Below are 27803 nucleotides of genomic sequence, written 5' to 3' on the forward strand. Positions count from 1 at the left end.
CATCCACACCAGATGAGGGAGCTACCTGCCCACCCAATGGCTGAGTAGGGCAACCCACTTCCTTTGTTACAGAACAGACTACTCAAGACCAAAGGCTCGGGGGAAAAGATTCATCATTGCCCAATCAATGGTTTGAGCTAATGAGCTTTTAAATCACAGGCTGTAGGTAGTTGTATCGAGAGCCCCCCAGTCTAGGCATAGTGCCAATCTAAAGCAGTGAACATGACAGAGATGACAGCCATGGCAAAAATCACTGCATTTTAAGAAAAAACAAAACAAAGCCTTTTTAAATGCTTAGTATATCAGTGAGACATCTTACCTTGAGAAGATTTGTCAAGTAATTCTTCAAAAACTCCTTCAGTCGCTTATATAACTCCAAGCCGACAAACTGAGCTCCCCCAGGAGTCTGCCCCTTTTTTGACTTGGAAGGAGGGACTCCAGCTCCCCGGGCTTGGTTGGACTGATGCACACTAGTACAGTAGTTATAAACATGACTTGGAGAAAGTTAAGGAGATTAACACATACCATAGATGCTAACAGTGACTAACGTGAATGTATTTCCTTCTGTTTACATATATTTCCAATATATTGATCAAAACCTGCTAAAAGCTAGAGTAGAAAAAAATGTCATTCACACTAATGATGAAGTTAAAAGCCAGCAAGCTCATTCACAAGGATGTCCACAGGCCTGGAAAGCATATGGATATTCTTGAAATACTGCCAAGAAAAACCCCAGACCTCTAAAGTTGCTTATCATGACTATTTTGTGGAAACTGTTCTGAAAACTCCCAACAGGTTGGAAAGGTTGCAAATGACAAGGAAAAAATAATTGCATTATTTAGTTTAAGAAAAACAAAATCCAATACTAAATAAAGACAATGATGCTTGCTATGAATAACCTCCAGAAGCATACATCATAAAACTGACTATTTACACTGTGTATAAATAACCAAAACTTTAAGATGACTCAGAAACGAGTTTACCCAAAAATATATTCTGAGAAGGAAAGCAAGGGGCATGTAATACAGCCACATCTTCGTACAACCATAGAGTATCGATGTCTAAAACTGGACAAGAGCGGCAGGTCCACACACCACTGTGAACCAGCGGCATGGAAATGACAGAAACAGAAGCGGAAGGCTGAACCAGCTCCTCTAGACATAAGCAAGCCAGGACATGGGGATGGGAGGAGAAAGCCAGAGAACTACCTTTGTGACAACTAGTACTGTCAGACAGGGAGAGCATTAGACAGGATACACAGTCACAAAACATACTATCTTGCTGTATTTAAGAATTTACGCCGGGTGGTGGTGGCGCTCACCTTTAAGCCCAGCACTAAGGAGGCAGAGGCAGGCGGATCTCCGTGAGTTCCAGGCCAACCTGGTCTATAGAGCAGGATCCAGGACAGGCACCAAAACTACACAGAGAAACCCTGTCTTGAAAAACCAAAAAAAAAAAAAAAAATTTTTTTACTGTATAAATAAAGCAACGAAACTAAACAGAGCCACTTTGCATCCACTTCTTCCCCAACTACAAATTAAAAATGGAAACCTGAACTACTATTGACATCCACTTAAAAGACTGTACTGGACGTTGCATTCAACACACTTCCTGTTGGCCTAGCAATAAAGCGCAGTAGCAGAGGAAAGCACAGTAGCAAAGGCTTCCCTACATGCATGAGATCCTGGGTTCAATTCCTAGCACAACAAACCAAACCGAACCAGCTTCCTACTGCATCAGCGTATAATCAGACTGACAAGTCATAAAACAGCTCTTCAAGAGGTCAGCAATTACATTCAGTTCTGAAAAGAAACAGCCCACCAAAGCAAGCAATACATCTTATGGCATATTTCAAAAGCAAAGGTTACTTGCAATTGAGTGTGACAAAGTACAGAATTTTTCTTATAATTTTTTAAGAATTCATCTATTTTTATTTTATGAGTATGTATGAGTGCCTGAATGTATGTCTGTGTACCAAGTCTATGCCTAGTGTTTACAGAAGACAGAAGAAGGTACTGGGTCTCTAGAACCTTCCAGGTAGTTGTGAGCCACCATGTGGCACTGGGAATCAAATCCAGATTCTTAGAAGATCTGCCAGTGCTCTTAACCACTGAGTCATCCATCATTCCAGAACCCGTTTTTTTTTGGTTGATTTTTTTCGAGACAGGGTTTCTCTGTGTAGCTTTGCGCCTTTCCTGGAGCTCACTTGGTAGCCCAGGCTGGCCTCGAACTCACAGAGATCCGCCTGGCTCTGCCTCCCGAGTGCTGGGATTAAAGGCGTGCGCCACCAACGCCCGGCCCAGAACCCGTTTTATAATGTTTAATCTCAATATATACATCATGCATCAAAGTTCGGAAGGAAAGTAGTGAACATACCATTATCTACACTAATAAAAAACAAAAACAAAAAAAATCACCCATTGACCACTTACATGGCAATAATTTCTGTGGAGTGAGTATATCTATATAAGAGTTATATAAGAAATATAAAAACCTATTTTTAAATGCATGTTTACACTGAAAACATACAAAGAAAGGAAGAGAACTCTTTAAAAACCATCTCCAACCCCAACACTGTACAAGCAGAGCCACTTGTAATTCACACAGTACAACATGTGTATTACCTGCTTCAAAAGTAGGAGAGTTCGCGCAATTATCATATTTGACAATCTTCAGGGCATCTTTTCAGCGGTGCTGGGAACTGAAACCAGCACTCTGGGTAGCTGGGCACAGGCTCTACTACTGAGGTACACATCCTTACCCATTTATTACACATCTGATGACTAATAGAACAGATAAGACTCAGGCTGTTTTCTGTTGTTTCTTATTATCAAAATATGAAGAGACCCTTACAGGAGTGCTGGGAAAAAGAAGACTTTAGGAAAACTGGCTGAGAAAACAATTCAGTTCACAACACTGAGAGAAAATAGAAAAGGTGGAGCTTTGAGAAGTCATTCACCAGGAAAAGGAAGACATCAGCACAGTGCTGCCTCAAGGGATGGAGCTCAGTGGGTCTGAATGCCTGCCATATTGTGAGGTTTTCTTCCTCAAGTGCTGAATGAAGGATGACAGGAAGTGGAAACAGCAGAATCCTGGGCAAAAGCTTTGATTGCTCTACCTAAGGAAAGAAGGTTGTGTAAACATAGTCTTTCTGTCATGCCTGGCAGGCAAGCTCTCTACACCAAGCCCCTTGCTACTTTATGACCGATGAAAGGGCTAGTTTGAAACCTACGAGTGGCTGTGCTGGTACAAACGGCTGGACAGTTAAGATGTTCTTTTGATTCCTTTATTTTAATGACCTTTTATACATGTAACATTAAGCAGACAATGAAATGCTGCTGAGGGTCTCATGAAGAAGGGCCCAATTTATGAGTGAGGAATTTTTCTCCTATGTCAAAGGCCGTTTTTGAAATGCGGCTCTGTCACTCAAGTTTTGTTTCTTGGTTGTTCCACCTGCTCTAGCACTCAAAATGATTTTTACTGAGTTGACCTCTTCCTTCTGGAATGGATAGTGAACACCACAGTAGCTGTCTACATGGAAGCAGCAAGTCCAGAGCATGGCTTCTTCTGTGAATGCTCTATGGATGAGTGCCTCTAGTACTTCCACTGCCTGCTGAAGTTCTCTGTTGGAAAACAAACACTGAATGCTTTTAGATCTTTTTTACATTAGAATTTTTTAAAAACTAAAAGTTTCCTGAGCCCAGCATAGGGCATTGAATATGAAATTTCATCACTTAATTGAAGTTAAAAAGGAAGGAAATCTATTATTATTCATCTATCTAGAAAATACTTCATATTTCTTTAAGCATAGAAAGTTTCTACTTCCTCACAGCCCTACAAAAGCAAAAATAATCTAACAGAAAAAGAACTGACCTAATTTAGTGACAAATTACATACTAAGAAATTTTGGGCTGTTGAAGTTTATCCAAAAGCTTGTCAACCTGAATCTGACCCTAGAACCCACATGAAGATAGATGGAGAGAAGTACCTCCAAGTTTTCTTCGGACCTCCACATGCACACCATGGAAAGTACCCCTTTCCATATCATGCAGGCACACCCACACAAATTAAACAATCAATTTAAACAATTTCCTAGAGCCAGACATCTATAATCTTAGCACTTGGTAGACTGAGGTAGGAGGATCAAGTTTAAGGGTAGTCTGGGCTGTAATAGTGAGTCTATTTTAAAAAGGAATATATATATATATATATATATAATAGTGAGTCTATTTTAAAAAGGAATAATATATATAATCTCCACAAATGGATCAGCAATGATGTTTCCAACCAGTCATCCTGCCTGACCACTGAAATCAGCCTTTTAGTCTATTACAAGCAAGTCAGCCACAAGTCAGACCTAACAAGCCAAATCCCATGAGACACGCTAGTCACTCATCTGGCAAAGTCTCCATTTTCCTTAAACATACCCAACATATCTGACTCAGCAATTTCTCTCACAGGCATCTACCCAAGAGAATGAGAGAAGATATGGTCACCCAACAACTAGTACATGGTGTTCGTAACAGTGTGCCTAACAGCACACACATGAAAATAACAAAAGGTATCACTAAAAATGAATGGATATGCACAATGCAAAATGTCCACACAGTCATGAAGGAAATGAAGCTCTGATTAATGCTGGAAGGATGAAGCGTACGATCATTCTGCTAAGTGAAAGGTACCAGACACAAAAGCTATATGCTGTACAACTGTTTACAGACAAGTCTGGAATAGACAAATTCACAGAAACTAGAAGTGGCTGCCAGAGACAGTGGGGTGGGGTGGGAGGGGCATGCGGATTCAACTGCTAATGGGAACAAGGAGTCTTTCTGGGGTGATGAAAATATTCTAAGAGGGCTGGAAAGTTAGCTCAGTGGTTAAGTGTACCAGCTGTGCTTCCAAAGGACCTGGGTTCAATTCCTAACACAGCTCACAGTTATCTGTTAAGTCCAGTTCCAGAGGATCTGAGACATATACATGTAGATAAAACACTCATACACATAAAACAAAGTAAAAATTTAAAATATATATATCCTAAAATTAGACACTGATAATTGCATAACTATACTGAATACTGCACTGCACATTTCTAAAATAAATTAATTTTTAAGTGTATGAATACTTCAATTAAGCTATTACTACTTTAACATTTTCTTTTAAAGATTGTATTATTTGTATGCGTGTGCCCAAGGCAGTCAGAGGAAGACACTGGGATCCTCTGGAGCTGGAGCTATAGGCTGCTTGCTGTGAGAGCTGCCCAATATGGATGCTGGGAACTGTACTCAGGTTCTCTGGATGAGCAGAAAGTGCTCTTAACCAACCACTAAGCCATCTCTCTAGTTCCAAGCTTTAATTTTATTTTTTGAGATACGGTCTGTGTGGCCCTGGCTGGCTTGGAACTTGCAAGGTAGACCAGGATGGCCTCGAACTCAGAATTCAGAACTCTGAATGCTGGGATTAAAGGTGTGCATACCATTATCTGGCAACCCCATACTTTAACCAACTGTTTTATGTTTATTTTAGTGTGGGGTGAGATGGGGTGGCATATAGGCCCCAGTGTACCTGTAGAGGTCAGAGGGCAACTTACAGAAGTTGGTTTTTAACTTCTACCATGTAGGATCCAGGGACTGAACTCAGGCTGTGGAGCTTGGCAGCAAGGGCCTTTATTAACTGACCCATCTTGCCAGCCCCAAATTGTTTTTTTCTTTAACTTATTTTATTTTTAATTATGGTGTACACCTCTGTCTGTGTGCATGTGAGTGGATTGCCTGAGAAGGCCAGAGAAGTCCAATTCTCTGAAGCTGTTACAGGTAATTGAGAGCCACCCAACATGGGTGCTGGGAACTGAACTCAGGTTCTCTACAAGAAGGGTATGTACTCTTAACTCTGAGGCATCTCTCCGGCGCCTCAAGCTGCTATTTTTAAAGAAATCCTATAGTAAAAATATATTTAAGTGTAAAAACACATGTATACTATACATATACATACACTTTAACTTGGATAGTTTCATTTATCTATGTTAATTTTTTTAGTATTCTAAAATTAAAATGTTTAAAATGTTTCATAACCTATTTTGATAAGTACTAATATAACTCTAGTTTTAAACTTACATCCCCATTAAATGAACAACTGTAAAGTCCTGGAATCAGAATCTGCTCTGTTAGCTGAGCATCATTCATTCATTCATTGATTCATTTATTTATTTATATGTTTAAGAAGGGCTCATGTAGCTTAAGCTGGCTTTGAACTTGTTATGTTGAGGGTGGCCTTGAACTCCTGACCATCCTGACTCTACCATCCTGGTGGGATTACAGATCTGAGCCACCAGGCCTGGCTGGTGAGTTCTAATTTCAATTTTATATTTGTACAGAATCAAGAAACTACACGTTAAGGGCTGGACAGATGGCTTAGTTGTGTACAACACTTGCAGCTCATGCAGAGGATCAGTGTTCAATTCCCAGCAGTCACTGTGGTGGCTCACCATCACCCATAATTCCAGTTCCCGGAGATCAGATGTCCTCTTTGGGGCTCCTCAGGTGCCAGGAATAGATGTGGTGCACATTGCATACATGCAGGTAAGATACTCATACACAATAAATAAAAATAAATCTTTTAAAAAAGTATAAATTTAACTGGGTCTGAACGTTCTAACAGTAGGAATTATGCCTTTTATAACCTCATAACCTGTGCAAGAGACAGCATTGTCCTTCATACACGTTATGGACCGATGAAATGCTTTTTGTGATAGTTAATTGTGGAGCTGCTGGGGACTCAGGATCACCTAGATGAGGAGCACCTCTGGGGGGGTGTGAGGGAATTCTGCAAGAGGATTAACCTTGGATGTGAGTAGCACCACCTCATGGCAGTAGAGCATCTCTGGACTGAGGGGACAGAGGCGCAAGTGGAGCCAAGCACTCATTGCCTGCTTGCTGGGGACACTGCTGCCGCAGCTGCACACACACCCCTGCTACCATGAGCTCCTACCACGTCTCTCCGCTGTGATGACTGTGCCTGTGAACTGTCAACACACACACATCCCTTCTTCCCTTAGGCTGTTCAGTCAGAGCAGCCAGAAAGGAGCTACTGTACTCTTAGTACTCTCGAATATTACTAAGGACCAGCCTTGTTAATCTTCTTACCAAGGGCTCGGAAGAAAGGCTACGACAGCGAGAATTGTTTTCAGGAAAAGACTCTCAGCACCCCGAGCTCTTAGTCCATCGGTTTATTCTTCTGTGTCAGTTCTCTACACAGCGTCTACTCTGCTCTCGTGCCTAGCTCCTTTCTTGCCTGACTTCTCTCTACATTTATCTGCTGTCCCCTCTAAGTTCTATCTTAATTCTCTCATCTTAGTTCTGCCCCATCCAGGTTCTCATCCATCTAGTTCTTACCCATCTTAGCTCCTCTCCCACCTCCTCCTCTCTCATCTTGTTCTTCCCCATCTGGCTCTTCCTCATCTTCCATCTCATTCCCTAGTCCTCTCTTCTAGCCCTTCAGTCTAGTTCTTCCCCATCTCAGTTCATTCCTCTCTAGTTCTTACCATTCTCTTTTCTCCATCTCGCCCTTGCTCTGAAAATAAAATTGCTTTTTATCCCTTTGGCTCTTATCTCTCCAAGCTATCTCTGCTCCCAGTTTCTGGCAGGGACTGGGGTTGGAGGGAGGGGGGTAGTGTGCTCGGTCACTAGGCAATTAGCTAAGGAACTTCCATCACAGCTAGATGTACCTGTAAGTAGGAACCCTTTAGTTCTGAGTTAATTGTTAAGGGTGGATCTAAAACTAGAGATAAGACTTTGGAAAGGAGAAAATTAAGCTTAATTAGCACATCCACCAGGCCTTCTCAAACAGATAGTCTGTATGCCTAAGTCTGTTCTTAGTACAGCGGTTATCTCTGGCAAGACAATTTCGTCCATCCAGGGATGGTCCTGGCCGGATGCAGGTAATGATGATAATGACAGAAAGGCCTGAACTTAAGGATCCTGACTGTGTTACTGTACAGAAGGTTATCTAAATAGTCCTTTAGTAGAGGGGAAGTGGTGCCAACAAATGATGGAAAAGCTACAATAGCACACGAGAAAGTCATAGCAGGAGACGGCTAATAATCAAAAACCAAATACCAACAAGACTCCTTGAGCTTGACCTCTGGAAGGCCCTTGGCTTCTTCCAGGTATTAACTTGTCATAATCAGATGAAATCCCACGTCATATATTTTTGTGGCTTGCAGCAAGTACTGTAATTGTAAAACAGAACCACAATAGACAAGTTTTTGTTCTATGTGCGCCCTTCAGAACTGTAAATGGTTTTTACCTGGTAAAGGACAAATAGGAAATAGTTTATGACTTTGTGCACCAGACTGTTTCTGATACAACCACCCTACTCTCATGTGACATGAAGGCAGTCACAATGAGCATTTAATCATGCTTAGGCCAATACTGCCCACAGAACTTTCTACAATATGGTCTACCAGGCATCTCAAAATATGGCTATTATCGTTAAGGACCTGAATTTTAAAATTACAGTTACTTCTCAGTGTTTACAGGTGTGGTTCTCACAGGCTCATTAATTTCAATGTTTGTTCCACAGTTGATGGAACTGTTTCTGAAGGACTGGGAGGTGTTGCCTTGTTGGAGGTGAGTCACGGGGAATGGGCTTTGAGGTTTCAAAAGCTTGTTCCTTGCTCCCCCACCCCCAGCCCCTCTGCCTCCAACTTGTGGATAAGATGTGAGCTCTCAGTTACTGACTCAGCATCATGTCTGCCTGCCACCATGCTCAGCAACATGATAGTCATGAACTCACCCTCTGAAACTGTAAGAAAGTCCCTATTAAATGTTTTCTTTTCTTCTTTCAGAGCTGAGGACCGAACCCAGGGCCTTGCGCTTGCTAGGCAAGTGCTCTACCACTGAGCTAAATCCCCAACCCCAATGTTTTCTTTTATAAGTTGCTTTGGTCATGGCATCTCATCATGGCAGTAGACAAGTGAAAAGCAACTAATATAACAGGGTGCCTGTTATAGGACCACCTCAATGGGGAAATCTGAATAATTAGATTATGACAACGTATTTGCATATAATTCACCTGCATCCTCACATTATGCTTTAAATCATTTCTGGATTACAATACAACACAAATGCTACATAACAGTTGTTACACTGTTCAGAGAATAATGACAAAAAAGGTCCACATGTTTAATAGAGAGGTTATTTTTTTTTTTCAAATATTTTCAATCAGTAGTTGGTTGAATCTATCGATGTAGAACCTATTGATATAAAGGGAGGCTATAAGGCTGACAAGAAGCTCAGCAGGTGGAAGTATTTGCTGTCAAGCCTAAAAACCTAAGTTTGATCCCCAGACCCAGACTGTGCTGGCAGGAGAGAACTGACTCTTTCAAGCTGCCCTATGACCGCCACATTGCACTGTACACACGAGTGCACACACACACTCATAAGCACAGTCTCTACTAAAAAGCAGGGACTGGGGGAGGGGGGAGGGATGTTTCAAATCTGCAGGCACTAGCCAGCAGCACCTTAAATAACTAACCAAATTACCTCTACTGAAAACAGAAAGGTCAAAAAACAACTTGTGGTTTTGTTACAGACAAACAAGGAAGAAAATATGACAGAACATTTCTAATAATTAAAAGGACATACCACTACATAATCACAACTCTAGACACACCAACCACAGCTCGAGCAAGAGGATACGTGTAGAGCTCCATGTATCTGGACTTCGCCATGCTTTGTCTGGTGTACACTTGCTGAATCCCAGCTCTGAGGTCATCCCAGATCTGGTCAAGACCAATCTGCTTCAGTCCATGGGGATTCTGACTCCTGTTTGATGACATTATGAGGGATGTTCTGAAGTTGTCCAGTATAGCAACCCTTGTAAAGACACAGCTAATTCTCCATTAGTTGAAAAAAGACAGTATCATTCCAAATGTATTCACAGCAGCTCAGAAAGAACGTTCTTTAGGTGTAGAGAGTAAAATCTCATTGCAGGCAAACCTGAAAAGGAAATAAAAGAGAAGTGATCAATTCTAACTTTCTGGGGTAGCTAACAGGGTAACCCAATCGACAAACAATCTGTGAGTGTCTGCAGGTACTGCAGACATTCTCATTTTCTACATGGAAATAAATGCACTATAGGTCTGTGTGTGAAACATGTTTAGACATCTCACCCAAAATCATTTAACTACTAGTGCTCTGGAAAAAAAGTTGAGAAAAACAAGCAGAGACTGTTGTCATTCTTTCCTTTCTAAGGTCAAAGGTTCAAACACAGCCCGGGGCCTTTCTAACAGTTAGACAAACTCTAAAGGAGACACGGCAGAGAACGTGCTGAGGAAATTCCCAGAAACAAGTAGGAAAAGCAACACCATCTTACTAGTTGCTGTGAGTTTTAGGAATTCTTCACTTAGCACTTGACAGAAGAGCTAACACTGGTCAGAGTGAAGGTGAAAGGACACGAGGCTTTCTTTTAACAAGGGAATCTGGGAGGAATTATCAAAACTTACAATGTACCTTGGATTCAGGAGTACTGGCTTTGAAGATTAGCTCACACCTTACTAAGCTTGAACTTCCTAGCCTGCAAATGGGGGCAAATTACTTTCCTCACATGGCTATTGTAAAATTTAAGGATGATAACATACATAGAATATGATAGTAAATACTTACCAAGTGGTTATGGTATTTTTAATATGGTAATATTATAATACTATGATTATTATTTCTATGTGTATGGCGCTACCTCAAAACACAATCTGTCATGTTTCTGATGTTGTACGTAGTTGGTACTTCACAATGTGCACATACTTTAGAATTGTTCATGCACAGCACATTAAAGTGTAGAGGTTTTAAATAATTATTTTTACGTGCAAATAAAAAGAAAACATTGAGTTCTTTTAATGGCTTCACAAAATAAATGTCAATGGAGTAAATGGGATGAGAGTTGTTAGCACAGGCTGCTACTCTCCAAATCGAAGCCTGAGATACCTCAAGTCATCCAGCACACTGTATCTCCTGGTCAACATTACGAGGTTCCACACAATGCAAGGCCTGATTAAGGCCCTTGTAGGTCGTGCATATAGATTAAGTTTTGACTACTGAAACTCCAATTATCTCTAACATTTATAATGTGAGCTACAGGACTGAATATTTTATGAAAGCAAACCATCCTTCCTATCCTAAAAGTATTTTATTTCATACATTCCAATGTTCAAATGTGAAATGTAATCAATACAAGACAAGAGTCCTTTAACTATAAAGAAAGCAACAACTCAGCAAATGTTTCCTGCACAGTTTCAATCTTTTGTTCACTTGGGGGAATCCCAGTAACACTCCACTTGATGATAATCAGCATTCGGACTGGTGTTGCCACCTCCTAGCATCAACATCTACACTTACCTCCCCATCACTTTGTTGCTAGTTCCCCATGGGGAACTTAAATCCGCTCAAACTAGAATCAACAATGCAGTTACTTCTAATTGTTCTCAGCAACGAAGGAAACTATTTTCTACCACTTGAATTACTTCTCCTTAAGTAACTCAACTCAGAAAGTGGGAAAAGCACTGGATCCACCTTTCAGGACTCTTGGAAAGACTGATACAGAATGCTACTGATGCCCTCAAGGATATGTCCCATCAATTAGTTTTGTTGTTTCCTCCTCCAGTGATCACCACCATATCTCTAAACTGGACTCTTACACATCTGTCTATCTGTACCAGGCCCTTGTCCCTTTTTAAAGCAGCAGAGCCTGAAACTGTCCTCCTAATTCCTAATAAATGGTCAATTCCAGGACCACATGGTCCCACAAGCTATCCTCTGACATCTACACACTTGCATACACGACATATTTCCATCCCAGCATAAGCAATATGCTTCACATATACACACTATGCAGTGCTTCCCATTGTCCCTTTTGTACTCTGTGCTAATTTCTAGTAATTCTAGTAGTATTTATCTCTAACTACCTGCTGCCCCCTTTTCTCTACTTATCCACACTGAGTATCTAACATTCATAACAATCAATCGGAGGTCCCCAAAGATTTCCAAGTCAGTATCTATATAATAAGTGGGCAAGTATAAAGAACAACCTTATCTTACATTTTTAATAACCCCCAGAGAGCCTCATACCAGCATGTTGTATCTAATATGGCAGAGAAATCCAAATCTGAGTCTGAAAGGAACTGTTAAACACAAGCACACTGCAGAAATGTCTGAAGGGCAGATCGAAAGCTGGTCCAGTCCACAGTGTAGGTGGACAGTTTTCTTAAGTTACAGGCATTGTGAAATAAAGAGCAGAAAGCCAACTGGGCTGACATGGTATTTGTGATTCAGGCCACAAAACCCAAGGCCAACCAAGCAGTGAACTCTGTCACGGCTTCACTGGGCCTCCAGACTGGCAGGGAAGAGGAGGGCAGGCAGGACAGGCAGCTTGTAGCTAGAGCTGACCCCATATTTACTTACCTCTGAGCAGTCTCTCCACACAGGAGACCTCAGCAAGTTAGGGTTGTCCACCAGACCGCTCCAATAGCCAGAAGAGGCTGAGGAAACCCCGAGTTTGCCAGCCTGGGTCATGTGTGTGCAAATATAAGTGTGTGTGCTTAATCTGCCTTTACAACACTCAGTGCTGAATAACTGACTGTAAAACTGGAGCAGTAAAGCAAAATATTGGTGTCCACAAAAGACTGGCTTATTGCCACTGTTGCTTTTTCAGAAATATACTATTTTACCAATTGCACATCCTCTATCTTTTAACTAAGTCACCAAAAAACCTGAAAATTTCCGATTTCCTAAATCAGAACTCAGGTAGCTTTAACTAAGAAGTAAAGTTTCTTATCACAATTCAGAAGGCTTGAAAACTCTCCAAAACTCACAGTTAATTTCAACAAAATCTTAACAAGACACACTTAGGAAATCAGGCTGTTTGCAAGCACTACTGGCATTACAGGATTACCAACCCGGTGACAAAGTTCCCCAAGTTGTGGAGAACACAGAACTTGCAGGTCTGCAGACTAGGTTGCCAATGAGGGAAGTGAGGCCAGCTAAGGGTCCCTTACCACTTCAAGTGTTCCCTAGGAACCCCAGTCATACAGGCTCCTTCCAATTCCTGGAAGATGCACAGGTCACATATCCCTGACAGGCAACCAAGGCACAAAAGATCACCAACCAAGGACAGAGACAGATGGCAGAACCAGTTGTACCTTCATACACTGGCCACTGGCACATGAAGCCTATGTGAATTACAACAGCTTCCAGTCTTCACCTTTGTCTTGAGAAACTAAGAAAAGGGAATGGAACACAGCAGTAAAAAGAAACAGGTCTAAGAGAGGAGGCTGGATACTCAAGGAGCAGGACAGTCTTCACTATGCTAGGCCAGGCTATCTCAGAGCCATCAACTGCATTAACTAAAGGTCAGAAAGCTGGATGTGTTTCTTCAGACATCACTCCCCTGAAAACAGACCACCAAAGAACATAAATTCTTAAGATTTTTAAGTGCATCTCTACTCAAAGGCAGAATCCATAAACCTTAAGGTAACAACTATGTCCTCATCTCAATGTTCCCTCAAGCACTCCAAAATGACATTTCTGCCTTCATTTCTATAAACTGCGACTAAATATACTTAGCAGATGCTATTGCTGAAGCCAAAGCTGAGAAGTGTTAAAAGTGAGATGATTCAAATCAGAGTTGTAACAGGAACACAAGAATTAGGGATTTTCAAGAAAAGACTGTAACTGCTTTGGTTAGGTTAATTGTTGCTGAAAAACAAAAAGAAAAAACTAGCAAGACAAAATGTTATGGCACTTTCTAAAAATAAAGCCACCAGTAAATGAAAAGTATATCAACAATCTGCATTTAAATTAAACTTAAGACTAAATTTGCTGTTCTAGTTTAGTCACCTATTGTGCATTCGTAGGTGTGGTGTGCACACGTGTGTGGATGAAGGCCAGAGGTCGATGTGGGATGTCTTCCTTAACTGCTCTCCACCATACATGCTGAGGCAGGCAGTGTCTGTCACTTAAATCCCGATTGCCAGTACAGCTAGTCTAGCGAGCCAGCTTGCTCTGAGGATCATGACTCTGTCTTCCAAGTGCTGGAAATACAGGTGGACCACAGGGTCCTCCCTCCGGCGTTTACCTGGGAGTAAGACTGAATTCTGGCCCTTACGTCTATGTGATAAGTGATTTACCCAGTGAACCAGCTCCTCAGCCTTAGTACAGTAACATTTTAATATGTTACAAATTTAAATGATCCTGGGCATTACTCAATAAAATTATTATTCATTTTCTATTTCTTTCTATTTTTGGCTTTTAATTACAGTGTGACATATACTAATGAAATGTACAGTAAAATTATTCAGACTTAGAGAAACTCCTACATGTGTACTACAGATTTGTGTCGAAGAATGAGGACAGCCAACACGTCCACCAGCAGAATTCACAAATAAGTTACGTGATAGCTCATGAATTAGTTACTCATTTCATTCCTATCACAAAATACCTGACATAATTTAAAAGAACAATTCATACTAGTCACGGTTTCAGTGGTCTATCAGGAATCATGGCTGGTGAGTGTGGCTGAGTGCTAATCACCTTCAGGAGTGGTCTTCTCCCCTTGGTTAACCCTTCTTGGAAAAGCCCTCACAGATACACTCAGGTGTGTTTTACTAATGTCTCAGGTACTTTAATACAATTAAGCTGATAATTAAGATTAGCCATCAGATGACTACTCCTTATCAACCTGAGACCCAAACTGATCTCCCTAAACTAGAACAGTACATCCCTGGCACTCAAAACGCTCATACCCATCTCATAATGCACAATGCATTCAGTCCTTCTCCAAGATTTTTCACAGTTCCAACACTGTTCAAAGACGAAGTTGAAAGATTCTTCTGACCCTCAAGGCAAATTTAACTGAGTCCCTAAAAATCTAAACATCAATTCTAGGATATAATGGCACAGAACACTACTGCTCTAAAAGGTAGGAAATGGAGATACAGAAAAGGACAGGACCAAGAGGAAGCAAATCTGAGTCAAGCCCACCAGTATCTAGAAAATGCCCTGTGTCAAAGGCTTCAGCAACTGTGTCTGGAGGATCTTCCTACTGCAGGCCACCTGGCCTCTCTGGTGGTCTGGTTTTGATATGACTGTGGCCTACAGGTTTCTTTGGAAATGTTCCATGTCCCTGGCATCTTCAACAGGTTCAGATTTCACCTTCAAGTTCTATGCACTGCAGGTACTAACTGAAGGGTCTTCTCATTCCATCACTGGTTACCTGGCCTTCCAAGCTTTCCTGTGAAGTCTGGGTGAATCCTCTATGATCTCATACTCCAGAGCATTTCCCATGCCTGAAAAGTCTGCACCGTGCAGTCAAAGTCTGTCAGCTCAAGCAATAGACTGAGGCCTTTAGGATAAGTCACATTGGCCTTTTGAGTACTAGACAGTTAAGCATGGTGAGGTAAGTCTTAGGGAAATTCTAAGGTGTCCCTGTGGGAGCAGGGTACCCCCATAAGTATTCTTCTCAAGGGAAAGCCAACCAAATTCACTCCTTCACACCCTTGAGCCTGTGATGGGTGGTTATCTGGCTAATTCTTATGCCTTCAAAGTATTTTTCCTCCTGTGCCATGTGACGTTCTTAGCTTACTCTAATCTCTTCAACAGCCACATTCCCCTTGGCCTCTACCTTCATTTCTTTTCTGACACAAACTACAAAAATTCCAAACATTTGCACTCTATTGATGTGGGATAATGTTTTTGTACACTGGTTTAATAAAACACTGATTGGCCAGTAGCCAGGCAGGAACTATAGGTGAGATGAGAGATGAGGAGAATTATGGGAAGAGGAAGGGGTGAATCAGGAGTTGCCAGCCAGATACAGAAGAAGCAAGATGTCAAGGCAGAACTGAGAAAAGGTACCAAGCCACATGGCTAAACGTAGATAAGAATTATGGTTTAATTTAAATGTAAGAGCTAGTCAGTAATAAGCCTGAGCTAATGGCCGAGCAGTTATAAGCCTCTGTATGTTTACTTGGGGGACAAGAGTGGGAGAGATTTGTCCTGACCGCCGGCTGGACGAAACCCAGGAAAATTTCCAACTACTCTACGTTTTTGCTGACAGTTCTCAGTCTACTTGGGCTCAAAGCAACCAGCAATACTTCAGCCACAGCCTGAATGCTGGCCTGCCTTGAAACTCCTCTGCCAATTGGTCACCATTATACTTAAGTCTCCCAGTCTCAGGACACAAACACAAACACAGGCAACTTCACAGTAAAAATCCCACCTGAAACCTCCTAAGCAGCCTTTCCTTCCTTCTTTCTGATGGGTCTTCTACCTGACTTCTCTCCTTAGTTAAAGGAAGGCTCTGTTATCCAACTGAAAGCAGGGAAAACACCAGTTTCTCCTTAAACTACTTACATATCACATCCTTCTTCATTTTCTCCCTTGGCCCTCTGAAAAAGGTTTCTTCTACAGTCCAAGTCTAGTCTCATGACTCATCTCTCCACCTTCAAACAAATATCATTTCTTTATTTCCCACTCTGGTAAGAGAAGTGGCTTTGATTCCTCTTGTTCTTATCCCAACAAAGTCAGTTTTATAATTTTACTTTGCCATTATCTCTTAAATCCATTAAGTCTCTTTATACCCAGGGCTACTAGAGACTGGACATTATCTCCATCTGGGTCATTAAGGATCCTCACTGCTCTCATAGTCACCAATCTTGACCTTCTAATCAATTTTCCACACTGCTGCTCCAGGAAATCTCTATGGGTCAACATACACATTTTGTTAAATGACTTAATCCTAATGATTTTCTACAGCCTGCTTTTGATGACCCCTCTCCCTAACCAGTCAGACCATTCCATCATGTAGAACTGTCCCACGTCTGTTTATCAAGCACAGAAGAAAAGGAACTAATATTCACTAAAGGGCATTGTGGTGATATTGTGTTCCCCAATATATTGTGCACCTTAATAAACTTATCTGGGGTCAGAGAACAGAACAGCCACTAGATAGACACAGGAGCCAGTAAATAGTGGCATACACACCTTTAATCCTAGCATTCTGGAGGCAGAGATCCATCCGGATCTCTGAGTTCAAAGTCACACTGGAAACAGCCAGGCATGGTGACACATGCCTTTAATCCCAGGAAGTGATGGCAGGAAGCAGAAAGATATAAAAGGTGTGAAAATCAGGAACTAGAGTCTGTTAAGCTTTCAGGCTTTTGAGCAGCAGTTCAGCTGAGATCCATTCAGATGAGGACACAGAGGCTTCCAGTTTGAGGAAACAGGATCAGCTGAGAACTTGGTGAGGTGAGGTTAGCTGTGGCTGGTTCTGTCTCTATGATCTTTCAGCATTCACCCAAATACCTGGCTCCGCTCCAGGTTTGTTTTTATTAACAAGACCTTCTAATAATTCATGCTACTTCTGGCACCTATGTTCGTGGTACGAATTTGAGAAAAAGCTACTTGCCTGTGTCCCTGTGGGCCCCAGCTCAGACCCGAGCTACACGTTGCCAGTTGTGGTGGCACACACCAGTAGGACTTACTGAAGGAGGCAGAGGCAGGAGGATCCCGAGTTTGAGGCCAGCCTAGGAGGCTTGCTAGAGAAGCTTCAGCTGGGACAGAGCCACAAATGGTGGCGGTGGAACCATGGAGGCAGTGCTGTGGGATGTTCTGTATGTCCTGTGGAAGCCCATTCTCGGGTTCCTCTGGCTTTACCCAGCAGGTCCGCACAGAGGATGATTAGGACCATGGGCCTGAGTGCAGGTGTCTGAGATGGTCTGCACTTGGCTGTGCTGGGGGATGGTCTGTATGTCAAGTTGCTCTGATTGGTCAATAAATAGAACCTGATTGGCCGTGGCTAGGCAGGAAGTATAGGCAGACTAACAGAGAGGAGCAAAGAAAGAAAAGGCAGGCAGAAGGAGTCACTGTCTGGAGCCACCGCCAGGACAAGGAAGCTGTAAAGTACCGGTAAGCCACTAGCCACATGGCAAGGTATAGATTTTTTTTTTTCCCCCATCACAGGCAATTTATTTTGTTCTATTCATTCACAGTTAATACAGAAAATACTTGGAAACATTTCCATATAATGTTTGACACAGAAATCATCAAATAGAAGTATACAATGTTGACAGGAGGCAGTACATTTATAATTTATAACCCCTAATGTATTTATAAATTAGAAATGGAAAGATCTACAAATGAAATTATGAAGGTTCACCAAAGTCATTTAATCTGTCAGTTTCTCATTCATTTTTATGTCTTAATAATATTCTATTGTATGAATAAGCCACATTTTATTTCTCTCCAGTATTTGATAGCTATTTGAGTTGTTTTAACTTTTTTACTATTAGCAACACACTGCTGTAAACCTTCATGTACATGTTTCATAGGTGCACATTTTCAATAGTTTGAGGATATATTCCTAAGGCTAGAATTGTTGAGTAACAGAGTAACAATGTTTTGCATTTTGACCAACCACCAAACTGTTTTGCCAAAGTGGCACACCATTTTACAATCTCACCAAATCCTTGTTTTTAAGGCTCTGATTTTTGTACAAAAGCATTCAATCATTCTGTCAGACCAAACCAGGAAAAGTAAGCTATAGTTCAGAGCTGTTCTATTCCATTTACTATGCAAAGCCATTCTTGGCGTTTGCAACTCTCAGCCCTTTTGAGTATTCTTGCAGTGTTCACCTTTTCCTCCACCACTTTTCTTTTTTCTTCTTTTTTCTGGTTTATTTCTATCTATTACAAATGTATAAAAAATCCTCCATCAATGCTGCTGATAGCAGCAGAACCTTGAGAAATATACCTTTGGTTTGCCTCAGAAAAGGAACACATATTGCACTGTAAATTTATAAAATTGGCGCAAAACATTGTGATGTTACAATACAAGGTATAGATTTATGAAAATGGATTAATTTAAGATATAAGAACAGTTAGTAAGAAGCCTGCCATGGCCATACAGTTTGTAAGCAATAAAAGTCTCTGTGTTTACTTGGTTGGGTCTGAGTGGCTGTGGGACTGGCAGGTGAGAGAATTGTCCTGACTGTGGGCCAGGCAGGAAAACTCTAGCTACAAGGCAGCGGCTGCTGCTCTGAGTTGCTGGCTGCTTCTCATCCTGTTGGTGACTGTGGTGATGCTGCTACCTGGGATGAAGGGTTTACTGCTGCTTGTTCAGAGAACAATTGCCAGGACTATCATGTTACAAGAGAGCATCAGCAAAGGTCAATTTGGAGAAGTATGGCGAGGCAAGTGGTGGGGAGAAATTGCTGTGAAGACATTTTCTTCTAGGGAAGAATGTTTGTGGTTCCAAGAGACAGACATTTATCAGACTGTGATTGCTACAAACCACAGAGGAGGCAAAAAAAAAAACTGCAGGGAACCATGACCACACCTAACAGCAACTTTGAAATCTTCAAAAGAATGACAGGACCCCACAAAGATGATTCCACATGAACTATTGTAAAGCCATTAAGCTGATTAACACAAAGGAAAGATCGGCTTTGGACTACACACTGCTCAGGACAATTTTGAAATGGGTAGCTAAGATGATCCAGATTCACAGACAACTCGAGCAAGGACAAGTCCTACATTTTCCCATTATGCATAGACTGGACAACAAATGATACCGCTACTTCTCCCAGGACTTGACAATTAACCCATAAATTTTCTTTTCAGGATCCCCTAAAGATGTCTTTGCCCCCCCCCCAAAGCAGGAAGTAATTTTAAGAAAATGACACCCACATTCCCGAGATGGGGTGGGTGTTTTTTGGTCATTCAAAGGCTTATGGATAAATGCTATTATTTATGATAGTTGATTACAAGTTGCTAATTGTTAATGGTCAAAAAAAAAAGCTAAACAAAGGAGATTAGATACAGGGTTCTTGTTTAAAAAAAAAAAAGAATCCACCGATAAAAAATTTAAAATATATAAATCAAGGGAAAGAATAGAATGTGGAGAGGAATGATGAGTCCCTAGTTCCTCCTTTTTACTTTAGCAAAATATGTTTGTTTTTTAATAGTTCAAATTTTTCTTTTATTTTTAATTTTTATTTTTTAAATTAATTTTTCTATTATTAGCTTGATACAGTATAAATTCTTATCTTAATAGTGAAATGTTTCATTGAGGCTTGCTCAGTAATTGAGTAAAACCAAAACTTACTATAAGCCATAGTCATCCTAGGGTTCCCTATGCTATATAGCCTCCATGATTATGTGGGTTGCAGTCTGATTGTTCTTTACTTTATATCTAGAACCCACTTATGAGTGAGTACATACCATGTTTGTCCTTCTGGGTTTGGGTTACCTCACTTAGGATGATTTTTTTCTAGCTCCATCCATTTGCCTGCAAATTTCATGCTGTCATTGTTTTTCTCTGCTGAGTAGTACTCCATTGTGTATATGTACCACATTTTCTTAATCCATTCTTCAGTTAACGGGCATCTAGGTTGTTTCCAGGTTCTGGCTATTACGAATAGTGCTGCTATGAACATAGTTGAGCATGTATCTTTGTGGTATGAATCAGCATTCCTTGGGTACATTCCCAAGAGTGGTATGGCTGGATTATCTGCTGCAGATAAGCACAGGAGGGCTCCTGTTGCAAATCACCCTCTGGAGTGATGGAAGGATCTTTCTACTGACACTTGGATGAGACCCGATCTGGTGTTGGTGTAGGCCTGGGGTTCTGTTTATGTCTTTCCTCAGGACAATGAGGTTCCTCTTTGGATTCCTGAGTTCTGTGTACCCTGTAGCTGCTGCTGAAGCCCAACATGGCAGAGACCTACTGGGCCTTCATGAAAAACTCTCTTCTGATGCCAATGGGGATTGAGAGCCCAATATGGCCAACTTTGGCAAGCATTAATGTAAGCCTAGGAACTGTAGCCATGAGGTTGGATTCTTCAAAGGTAATGTATGGTAACTGCTTTTTCAAGTATGTTTGAGAACGTGTCACCCAGACTCCTTAGAGAATAAGGATAACCCTGAAGGTCACTGACCTCCATTTGTTAACAGTAGCATGCCAACTAAGCCTTTTCATTTTCACAATCCTCTTCAAGCTGGTGTAGTACCTACTTTTCAGGAGTGGCTCTGTGCAACATTTACTGGCCTCCTGAAATTCCTTTAGCCCCCTTTGAAGATGCCTTAAAATTTATGAGCCTGAATGTAGTCATTATGAAACCATTAGTTATACTCCTTGTGAGCTGCCTGTTTTTTCTTTATGGTTCTTAGTTGTTCTTTTGAAGAGCTACCAGCTTAAGTTGTGCTGGGATCAAGAAAAATGGGCCTTGCTTGGCGGTTCATGTTCCTGGAGTTGTATCCATGCCAGTGGATGACCACACGCTCCAGAAAAGAATTTGACATCGCTGCTGCCATTGCTGCTGTTATAGTAGCGGCGGCCATCGCTGCTACTGTTTCTGGGATTACCATTTCATAATTGGTTACTACAGCTAGCACAGTGGAGACCCTGGCAGCAAAAGTAGCTACCACAATTAATTAATTTTTCATTCTATTGGGCATGATAAATTTAATTCAATAGTTATATACATTTCAATTGGCTTTGAAAATTATAAATTTATAAACTCATTCCATTCACTTTTGGGATAGCATCTTACAAGGACTCCAATTTGCAGTAAGGCTCGTTAAGGAAGGGAATGGCTCAGTTGCCTTTAACCTACTGGCTATGGGTGGGTTAGGACTTCTGTTGGTCTTTTCTGTGTTGAACATACAGATAGCAAGCCCAGTGCCACTTTGAGATCTTTGGCAGCAGTTAACTCTGCAGCTCACACACGATTGAGCTGATGAGTATTCAGAGATGGGCAATACCTGGGGGGCGCTCACCAACCTAAGACAGAGTGCCTGTGTGGCCTGGGCAGGCGTCTCCATGACGGGTAAGGTGACCTGCTGATGTCCCACGCAACCTAAGTCAGAAGCTCATTTTTTTAGTAAAAGGGGGAAATGTAGGGCCCTGGACCCCGTTTTGGATAACTGTTGCCTTGCTTGCTGGCCGTGACCTTGATATCCTCCCTATGCTAATTCCCTCCCAAGTTTCAACCTCCTGAATGCTTAAGGAAAGTTCCTTGTCTGTGTATCCTACATAATGGGTGTTAACAGCTTAGATGCAAGATTGTAAAACATCATGCCCTCTGGGGTTCTCCCATTGTGCTGTAAGCCTGTATTTATGACCTCCTCCCAGCCAAGTGGTGGTGGCACACACCTTTAATCCCAGCACTCGGAAGGCAGAGGCAGGTGGATCTCTGTGAGTTCGAGGCCAGCCTGGGCTACAGAGTGAGTTCCAGGAAAGGCGCAAAGCTATACAGAGAAACCCTGTCTCAAAAACAAAAACAAAAACAAAAACAAACAAAAAACCCCAAACAAACAAATAAGGAAAAAAAAAGATATAGAAAAGGGTAGATCATTGAATCTACTATGAAAAAAGGGAAGATATAGAAATGGTAAGATAAAAGGTAGATATTTTGATCTACTCAGAAAAAAAAGAGAATATAAGAATATGGATATTATAAGACAAATAAGGAGATTATTGAATCTACTTTTAAAAAGGAACTACTTGGCCGGGCAGTGGTGGTGCACACCTTTAATCCCAGCACTTGGGAGGCAGAGGCAGGCAGATCTCTGTGAGTTCAAGGCCAGCCTGGGCTAGAGTGATTTCCAGGAAAAGGCACAAAGCTACACAGAAACCCTGTCTCAAAAAACAAAAACAAAAACAAAAAACAACAACAACAACAAAAAAAAAAAACCAAAAGAACTACTTGTTTTATATAGGATAAATAATGAAAATTTTTTATCTGAAATTGTCAAATGTTAATGGACTGGACATTGTTAGTATATATAATGGAGTTTTTTGTCTGAATCTGTCAAATGTTAGTGGACTAGACATTGTTAATGTAATTCTTGACTATATATATATAGTTTTTTTGTATTAGTTATAAGCTTTTTTAAATTTTTAGACTAAAAAGAGGAAATGTGATATTGTGTTCTCCAATATATTGTGCACCTTAATAAATTTATCAGCATTCACCCCAATACCTGGCTCCAGGTTTGTTTTCATTAGTAAGACCTTTTAAGATTCCTGCTACAGGGTATTCCACTAGACTGACCCAAACAGTACTTTTTGTTTTGTTTCAGAGGCAGGGTCATGCCGTGCTGTCTCAAACTCAAGAGCCTCCTCAGCGGCAGGTGTGCATCACCATACCTGTTCTGATAGAAGCTGCTTCAGCTAATGTAATCCTTACAATAACTATACTCTCTACATGGCACTATCTATATCTTACAAACATGGAAATTCAGACTCAGAGACATTAAATATTTGCCCAAATCAGTATTACTCAATGGCAAGAATTTCAACTAAGACTTGAAATTCTAGAATCTATTTTCTATCTCCCCCACATGTTGTTTCCCTACGAAGGTGGGTCCTCTTACTCCACTTCCTCAAGGAGCCTGTTTCTAAGAGTTACTCTTGCCAGCAGCAGATGCTCCCAAAAGAACCATGCAAAAAGACGGCTAAAAGGCTTCGTGGTGCAGGTGTGATGACAATTGTACTTGCTCCTGCCAAGTGCAAGGTCAGAAAGCTGTAACTGCACAACCTTGTCTTTCACTGTACTTCTAAAACCACACAAAACTTTTGTTTGACTAGTCCTTAATTAGTTATTTTTAATTGAATGTAAAATAATTTAGTTATTTACCATTCTGTAAATCCACTTAAGGACACCAGAAAAGGAACTGGAATGTTGTAAATACAACTTGCGTATTCAAAAATTAGCATTCTTTTTGTACATCTATTGAAGACAGCATTTACTATTTTATACAAGGCTACATAATTTCAGTACTGAAATTCAAGATCATAAAGCTCACTTAAAGCTGATCTCTTTTAAACACAAATTGGAAGGAACTTCTATTCAAACAACTATGATTTGACAAGAAGCACATAAACATTAAATCAGGATTGACACTGTGGTTCAATGGTAGAATGCTAGGTTTTATCCCAGCACAACCAATTTTTAATAAAATCCTAATGAAGATTATTAATTAAAAGATATTAGTCAAGCTTTATCTATAACTCTTTGGGCTATTTCAAGGTTTTAAGTCAATGGCTCTGAGAGAAGAAACATAAATATGTGTCCAAAGGAGAATAAATAAATTCTGCTTTGAAATGAAGTCTGCTTCTTGAACAACCAAAATCAAATCAAGTCCCAGAGATCTCAGAAATACTTGCAATGCCTTATTTTATCTCTTTCCAAGTTAGCAAATATCTACAGAATTTAAGGAAATGCTTAAAGCAAATTTAGCATGTAGTTCAATTCCAATAAGTCTTCTACCCCCAAATTTAAAAAAGTCAACACAAGGGGGCTGGAGAGATGGCTCAGAGGTTAAGAACACTGGCTGTTCTTCCAGAGGTCCTGAGTTCAATTCCCAGCAACCACATGGTGGCTCACAACCATCTGTAATGAGATCTGGTGCCCTCTTCTGGCGTGTAGACATACATGCAGGCAGATTACTGCATACATAATAAATAAATAAATAGATCTTAAAAAAAAAAAGTCAACACAAAAATCTTTATATCAATGTCGGTGGCACAGTGTTTATAATACCCAAAAAGTCAAAAAAGTGTAACAACTCAAATAACCATTAGCCAACATGTGAATGATAAGCAAAATATAAGGCAGCTCTACTATTAAATATTACTAATAATTTAAAAACATTAAATACTGGGGGGTGGAGAGATGGTTCAGTGGTTAACAGTGCTTGCTGCTCTTGCGAGGACTCATGTTTGGTTCTTGGCACCCATAGGGCAACTTACAACCACATGTAATACCAATTCCATGTGATCCAATGCCCTCTTTTGGCCTCCAGGGACACTGGAACATATGTGGTACACATACATAAATACAGGCAAAACACCTATACACATAAAATGAACTTTTAAAAAAATGAAGTACTGATACAACATGGATGAACTCTACAAATATATCAATCAAGTGGATGTTAGGTACAAAACACCATACACAAGTAAATTTTTGTATTGTGTGAAATGTCCAGAAGGAGCATCTCTAGACAGAAAGGTGGGAATGACCGCAACTAGGCACAGGTAATCTTTTAGGCTATTGAAACGTTCTGACCTGGATGTAGCCTTGGCTGCAGAACTCTGACTTTCCTAGAGATAATTTAATTGTAAATTTAATCAAGTGTAGTTTAAGACACCTAAACAAAGCTATTGGGGGGGGGGTACAGAGATAGTTAAGCTCACAGTTAAGAGCACTGGCTACTCATCCACAGGACCTGATTTTGGTTCTCAGCACCCACATGGCTCTCATAACCATCTTTAACTCTAGTTCCAGGGGATCCGATGCCCTCTTCTGGCACCCCTGGTCACCAGATATACATACAGGCAAAACATTCATACACTAAAATAAAATAAAATAAATCCACCCCCAGGGGCTGGAACAAACAGATGGGGGAACAACCAAACTTAAACATGCTAGTTTTAAATTTTTCAGTTGAGTTTCGTTCATTCACAGAAATGAAAACATAGCCACAAGATGACTTGAGTTCTTCATACATATGTGCTTTAAAAGTCAGATTAGTGAGCACACCAACTTAAAGCTTATCCTTACCAGCAGAGGTGTTGATTATGCCCTGCAACATTAGGTAAACAGGAAAAAGGACAATTTCACAGATCTGCCTAAATGCACAGCACATGTGACAGATATAGTTTATCACCCTACTAAAGACATAGATAACAATGGAAACACAAGTTCAGAAGGGAAGGAAGGCTTGTCTGGCCACACTGATCAAGAAAGAAGGCTTTCAAACTAAATGCTTTGTTATCTTTTAGCAAGGGTGACCAGTATCTCCACAGCGGAAGTACAAACAGGGTAAATCAAGCAAGGCTGAGGGAAGAAGGTGTGCAAAAAGCTGCGAGAGGCAGGAAGGTACATTTGTGCTAAGTGTACACAAGGCCTTTGATCTGCAGCTGTGAACAGAAAAGGGTTCCACCAACCTGAGTTTATAAACGTTAGTCTGACAACTTGTGATGTTCTCCCTGGAGAGGACACAGGCAATGCAATTAACAGAGACCTGAACAAGAGAACTGAGATAATGGCTCGCTACCCACAGCAGCAATGGAAGACAAAGGCCAGATGAGGAAGGCAATGTAGAGAAAGAATTACGGTAAGTGAGCTGGCTGGGTAAGGGTGGTACAGATGGGGAAGGAGTGAAAGATGGCAACAGCTGCCTCAAGCCTGCACCTGCAAACCTCCAACATGTCTCCTTCAGTTCCAGGACAGACGCTAACACTATTCACATGCAGGGGCTGGGGAGAGGGCTCCGCTGAAAGGAAGGTTTGAGGCTCCTGCAGAAACCAGACCTGACGATGTCTCTTTCTGGATTTGAGGGAACCTGTATGCACACATGTACATACACCTCTCCCTATATACACAAAATTTGAAAGAAATAAAAATAAATCTTAAAAAGTCAACCTAGCTATAACTCATAGACCAAAATCACAAGAAGTTGTATATTCAAGTTTAGTCACTGCAAAAGACTAGCAATTGGTCAAAAAAACCCACCAACAGGGGACAAGAAGACTATGTCCACACCATGTGGCCTGTGCAATTATGCAAAGGAATGAGGGGGGCCTCTGGGTACTGACCACACAAGGACTTCTTAGCAGACCTTAGCTGATCAAAGCAGGAGACCTTTTGTGTACAGAGGAGAGCAAACACCAACATACAGGTACAGATGTATTTGTCTTTAGGAAGATAAATAAAAAATAACCACCTTCAGAGGAAAAAGGATACTGGTTGGGGAGCTGACATGAGAGACCTCAGTGGGTTCATGGGTAGAATGCAGGGGCCGCAGGCTGACGGAGGAGATCAGTCAGTGTCAACGTGCTTCTGTGAAAGCCTGATGTGAGCTCTGGGGAAGAGAACAGACTCCTGAAAGCTATCCTCTGACTTCCATCTGAACATGCCTGCACCCTCTCACACTCATACAGTGATGAATTCAGGGACACTGTGAATGAAGAAAGAAAATGACATCTTTATTTTCACTAACCTGTCTGCAATGTGACAATCCCCTGATCATGAATGCTGGCAATAGACCACAGCATTTTCCAGTGTTCTTCTTTAATAAGAAACTGAAGTAAAGCTAGGCAGTAGTGGCACATACCTTTAAACCCAGAACTTGGGAGGGAGGGAGGGAGGGAGGAGGGAGGGAGGAGGGAAGGAGGAAGGAGGAAGGGAGGAAGGGAGGGAGGGGAGGAAGGAAAGGAGGGAGGGAGGGAGGGGAGGGAGGAAGGAAGGAAGGAAAAGAAACTGCAGTGATTTTCACTGTCCTGTGACAGTTATTGCCAGTATCATTTATACCCAGCAGTTTTGAGATTACAGTAGTTAAGAATCTACTTATTAGCTTTTAAGTGGGAAGTAAATGTTAAGTCTCAGATGGACAGGTCTGTTACATATGAACATTTCTCATGGTCCAAAAACAAAATAAAAAATAACAACAAAAACACAAAAATTGGGCTGGAGGGATAGATAGCTCAGCAGTTAAGAGCACGGACCGTTCTTTCAGAGGACCTGGGTTCTATTCCTGGCACCCATATGGTGGCTCATAATCATCTGGAACTTCAGTCCCAGGGGACCCAACACCCTCCTCTGACCTCCTCGGGCACCAGGCACAACTGTGGTGCACATACATACATGCAGGCAAAACACCTATACACATAACTTTTAAAAATTAAATAAAAAATGTATATTGTAAGAGCTATAAAAAAAAATAGCTGCCTGTATGGTCTCAACCAATT

At 41.1% G+C, this 27803-nt stretch overlaps 2 protein-coding genes across 3 annotated transcripts in view; one reads left to right on the forward strand and one right to left on the reverse strand.

Annotated features, from left to right (window-relative positions):
* Cul1 (cullin 1) overlaps positions 1-27803 on the reverse strand; it is an 80883-nt gene that overhangs the window by 29443 nt on the left and 23637 nt on the right. For both annotated transcript variants that reach the window (XM_028876438.1, XM_028876437.1), the window contains exons 2-3: positions 9696-9995; positions 320-494 (exon numbers count right to left, since the gene is read on the reverse strand). In XM_028876438.1, the coding sequence (XP_028732271.1) occupies positions 320-494; positions 9696-9835 (315 nt within the window). In that variant the 5' untranslated portion in view covers positions 9836-9995. The remainder of the gene's footprint in view (positions 1-319; positions 495-9695; positions 9996-27803) is intronic.
* Positions 9837-27803, forward strand: part of LOC119087689 (scavenger receptor class F member 2-like) — a 43748-nt gene continuing 25781 nt past the window's right edge. The window contains exons 1-2 of the mRNA XM_037204291.1: positions 9837-9845; positions 9903-9993. Of these exons, the coding sequence (XP_037060186.1) occupies positions 9837-9845; positions 9903-9993 (100 nt within the window). The remainder of the gene's footprint in view (positions 9846-9902; positions 9994-27803) is intronic.

Source organism: Peromyscus leucopus, chromosome 3 (genome assembly GCF_004664715.2).
Source record: "Peromyscus leucopus breed LL Stock chromosome 3, UCI_PerLeu_2.1, whole genome shotgun sequence".
Taxonomy (NCBI): domain Eukaryota; kingdom Metazoa; phylum Chordata; class Mammalia; order Rodentia; family Cricetidae; genus Peromyscus; species Peromyscus leucopus.